This window comes from Rhinoraja longicauda, unplaced genomic scaffold, assembly GCF_053455715.1.
Source record: "Rhinoraja longicauda isolate Sanriku21f unplaced genomic scaffold, sRhiLon1.1 Scf000465, whole genome shotgun sequence".
Classification (NCBI taxonomy): domain Eukaryota; kingdom Metazoa; phylum Chordata; class Chondrichthyes; order Rajiformes; family Arhynchobatidae; genus Rhinoraja; species Rhinoraja longicauda.
Window position 1 is genome coordinate 20,915 of NW_027601682.1, and position 4,715 is coordinate 25,629.

A 4,715-nucleotide genomic window follows, 5' to 3' on the forward strand; every position below is an offset into this window, starting at 1 on the left:
TCTACGTTATCCCACTTTCCTATTCACTCCCAACACATTAACATTTTTTTTAGAGGTGTGATTAACCTACAAACCAACACGTCTTTGAGATTTGGCAGTAAACTGGAGCACCCAGAGAAAATTCACGAGGCCACAGGGAGAATGTGCAAACTCCACACAGACAGCACCTGAGGTCAGGATCAAACTCGGGTCCCCAGTACCATGAGGTAGCAACTCTACCAGCTCTGCCACTTTATGTTATTTTTCAACTATTTGAAAAAGTCAAAGGTCTCTTGACCATTGCTAAATCCTTTTATCCCTGTGACTGCTTGAAATACGATGCAATACGATAGAAATTTATTTACCCCAGGAGGGAAATTGGTTTGCCAACAGCCGTAAAACACAACAAGATACATGAAACATGAAATTAAAGAGACGAATGGAAAGTCCAGGATTGGGGATGTGCAAAGATTGAGGGGGGGGGGGGGTGTGGGGGAGGGGAGTCAATCTACCCCACGACAGAAGTGGGAGGAGTGTACAGTTGCTGTACAAAAAGGATTGAATAATATTTAATAAGCTTTCTCTTTGAAATCTCCCGGAACCTAACCATATCGTAATCTAACCGGAGCATCCTAAATACGCTTGCTATACCTGATATTTTCAATCAACCCCATCACTCTTTCATTTCCTTTTCACTTGCTATCAGCTGTGATTACTGTTTCTTATAACACCAGAAACAATTGTCCTCTTTTGAAATCCATTTCCGTTGGAAATGAATGAAGTCAAAGACCTTACATCGGGTGAGATCAGTTGCAATGAGAGGCCACTGTTCCGTACATACACTTCAGAAGATTATCTTCGACTCCAGCCAACATCAATGAATATTTAACTACCAAAGAGTGCTGGTTCTCCAGCTTCATCGGCTCAATTTGAATTGGTAATGCCTTTTCTTATTTTCATGTTTGTATATATTCATTGCATGTATACTTGTCAAGGAATTATGAAAGATAAACTGAGCTAGTCAGCGACACGCACTAATCTTCCAGTTCCTTTGTGGCCGGCATCTGAAAGAATATCACACCAACTGCTCTTCAAGTTGCCAGCCGATGTGAAAAGAAAGCACTGTTTGAACTGTGTTGCTGCCATTGTAATGAAATCCATTATTTCTAATAACTGGGAGATCGCGGGACTTGGGGGGGGGGGGGGGGGGGGACAGCAAGGACATTGCAGAGAATAGACCACAAAGATTAATACACTGTGGTTCAGGACTGAGCAGAATAGCAGCTTAATAGGACACAATGCTTGAAATACAGTCCTGACAGTTTAGCTACATTTCTTTCTGGAGCCCTCTAGGCTTCAAAAATAGTGCACAAAAAGAGTCCCAGCCTTGAATCTAGCGAAGGACAAACAACAGACATCCTTTAGATGGACACAAAATGCTGGAGTAACTCAGCTGGGAGAGGCAGCATCTCTGGGGAAAAGGGATAGGTGACGTTTCGGGTTGAGGCCCTTCTTCAGACTGAGCGTCAGGGGAGAGGAAATCAGAGGTAGTCACAGAGGGGGAACAGCGAGAGAGGCTGTTGCAGAACTCCCGTCGGGGAGAGGAGACGAACCTCTTCAAAGTAGGCATACCTTGAGGAGACAAATGTAAGAATGGATAGCCCCTAGATAGGGTCAATGAAGAAATAACCCACAGGGAGGTCATTGTAACCTCATCCTAATGGTTTCTGTCAAACTCGAGTTAGTGGGAGATACGATAGTGCCATTTAAGAGGCTTTTAGACAGGCACATGGATATGCTAGGGGATGGGGGGGTATAGATCATGTGCAGGCAGATGAGATTAGCTTAATGTTCGCATCATGTTCAGCACGGACATTGTGGGACATGGGGCCTTCTCCTGTGCCGTACTCTGCTATGTTATAAGGAATTGACTTGAGGCTAAATACGGAACACTGTAAGCTCACGAGGGTCAGTCAGCATCAGCCTTTCAAATTGGAAACTTACAAAACTTATAGAAACTTACAAAATTCTTAAGGGGTTGGACAGGCTAGATGCAGGAAGATTGTTCCCGATGTTGGGGAAGTCCAGAACAAGGGGTCACAGTTTAAGGATAAGGGGGAAGTCTTTTAGGACCGAGATGAGAAAGTTTTTTTTCACACAGAGAGTGGTGAATCTGTGGAATTCTCTGCCACAGACGGTAGTTGAGGCCAGTTCATTGGCTATATTTAAGAGGGAGTTAGATGTGGCCCTTGTGGCTAAAGGGATCAGGGGGTATGGAGAGAAGGCAGGTACGGGATACTGAGTTGGATGATCAGCCATGATCATATTGAATGGCGGTGCAGGCTCGAAGGGCCGAATGGCCTACTCCTGCACCTATTTTCTATGTTTCTATGTTTCTATTTCGCAGTGGAGCGGCCAAAATGTGCAGGACGAAACTGCAGATGATGATTTACACCGAAGACATCCTCTACTCAGTGTTTGGTCCTTTCATGTATAAGTGAGCTTGACGGCAGCTTGAAGCCTCCACTAGTTTGTGATGAGACAACCAAATAATGGTGACTACACTTGGACTCCAGGCCAAGAGATCACCGGGGAGCCATGAGTATTCCCTGAATACAGAAGCAGGAGGTGGATGGTAGGTTAACCAGGCACATTCTCTCATTTCACACGGATCAGGACCCGTCTGAGGAGGCATCTCCACCTGAAACATCATCCATTCATGTCCTCCAGAGATGTTGCCTGACCCACTGAGTTACTCCAGCGCCATGTGTTCTACTCCATCTCACAAGATCTCTCCAGGGCCTGGCCCAGGCTTATCACCCCCTGATCTTCCAAACTAGAACATAGAAACATAGAAAATAGGTGCAGGAGTAGGCCATTCGGCCCTTCGAGCCTGCACCGCCATTCAATATGATCATGGCTGATCATCCAGCTCAGTATCCCGTACCTGCCTTCTCTCCATACCCCCTGATCCCTTTAGCCACAAGGGCCACATCTAACTCCCTCTTAAATATAGCCAATGAACTGGCCTCAACTACCTTCTGTGGCAGAGAATTCCACAGACTCACCACTCTCTGTGTGAAGAGCCCCAGCTATTTCAGTCCAGTAAATAGCCCTCAGTGTGCTGGGAATGGATAAGAACATAGAACCAGTGTTAGCGGGTTATCAATGACTCTTGGGCCGAAGGGTCTGTTTCCATGCTGTATCTCGAAAACTAAAACTAAAAAAACAATAATTACCTGTCCATTTATCTCTTCTTTTCTCAGCATTCAAAAACCCAAACATTCGTTCTAGATGAAGCAGTGATTCACTTACATTTTTTCCATCTAGTGCACTGCATTCAGCGTTCACAGCAGGTTCATCCACCCATTGCAAAAGTAAGCACAGACTGGGTGATCTCTGAAGACCATTGAGTCTGTGGGACCTCTAGTTGCCTGTCCCTTTAACTGTCGCCTTGTCCTTCTGTTACCCTGTTACTCACTCCCCATTTGCCCCCCACTCTATAGCTCATTCCCTTTGCCCACTGCCACTCTGACCCTTCTGCCTGTGGCCTCCAGCAGTGTAACAAAAGCTTTAGGATCACCACCTCATGTGCCATCTTGGGTAAGTTGCAGCCTTGTCAGGGCTCAGTGTCAAATTGTCCAACTCTACATTGCTACTCAGACTAGCATTCCTTCTCACCTCTTCATTCTGCTGTCCATTCCAAATCGCCCCTCATTTAGACGTTAACCCCCCCCTCTTTGCCCCTACTATTGTTCACTCCTCATTTCCCCTCAATATCATTCACTCCCCATCTCCCTGCAACATTGTTCCTCATCCCATCTTTCAGCTCCCATTGCTCCTCACCCTGTTATTCACTCCCCATTGCCCCATATAGGTTCAGAAGTGATAGGAGCGGAATTAGGCCATTCGGCCCATCAAATCTACTCTGCCGTTCAATCATGGCAGTTCTATCTTTCCCTCTGAACCCTGTTCCCCTGTCTTCTCCCCAAAACCCCTGACACCCATATTAATCACTACTGTTCACTCCCCATTGCCTCACCTTAATACTTCCTCTCCATTCCAGCACCAACAGATATTCTATACTTCCCCACTGTCCTATTCTTCATCAGTTTACTTTTCATTGCCCTATACTCTGTTGTTTCTCTTCTCTTTGCCCCGCAGTTAGTCCGATCAATAAACTCCCAATGTCTCTCAATCTGCAAGGTAACTTCCTATTTCCGTTAATTAGTCATGCCACTCCAATTTCCCTCAAATTCTACTGCCCCATGCCCCACCACTCCAGGGTCCATTTGCCTGGAATAAACATCTTTCTTCCTGCCTCAGAACTGGGCATTAATAATCTGCAGCTCATAATCAACAAGGCTTACCTTGGCAATCGTGAACATCTGCTGGTATGATTGATGGAAGAAGAAATGTCAATGGGAATTTATTACCAGCATGTTTGCTTCACTTACACACTGTGGGCAGGCTCTATTCTATTCATTATTGCCACACTAATTATCTTGCTTTCAAGAAATGCAGAAGGAAGCATTCTATCAGCATGGCGTGTAAATGTACGAGCCAAATCTCACAGGTCGTTCAGTTTAGTTTAGAAATACAGTGCAGAAACAGGCCTTTTGGCCCACTGAATCCGCACCAACCAGCGATCCCCACACATTAACACTATCCTACACACACTGGGGCCAATTTACACTTATACCAAGCCAATTAACCCACAAACCTGTACGTCTTTG

General features: G+C 45.5%; 1 protein-coding gene across 1 annotated transcript in view; it reads left to right on the forward strand.

Moving 5' to 3' along the window:
- LOC144591006 (glutamate receptor ionotropic, delta-1-like) overlaps positions 1 to 4,379 on the forward strand; it is a gene marked incomplete at its 5' end in the record, with an annotated part of 25,103 nt that extends 20,724 nt beyond the window's left edge. The window contains 3 exons of the mRNA XM_078395354.1: positions 3,486 to 3,582; positions 4,144 to 4,185; positions 4,306 to 4,379. Coding sequence (XP_078251480.1) covers positions 3,486 to 3,582; positions 4,144 to 4,185; positions 4,306 to 4,379 — 213 coding nt within the window. The remainder of the gene's footprint in view (positions 1 to 3,485; positions 3,583 to 4,143; positions 4,186 to 4,305) is intronic.
- Between the last annotated feature and the right edge of the window lie 336 nt (positions 4,380 to 4,715).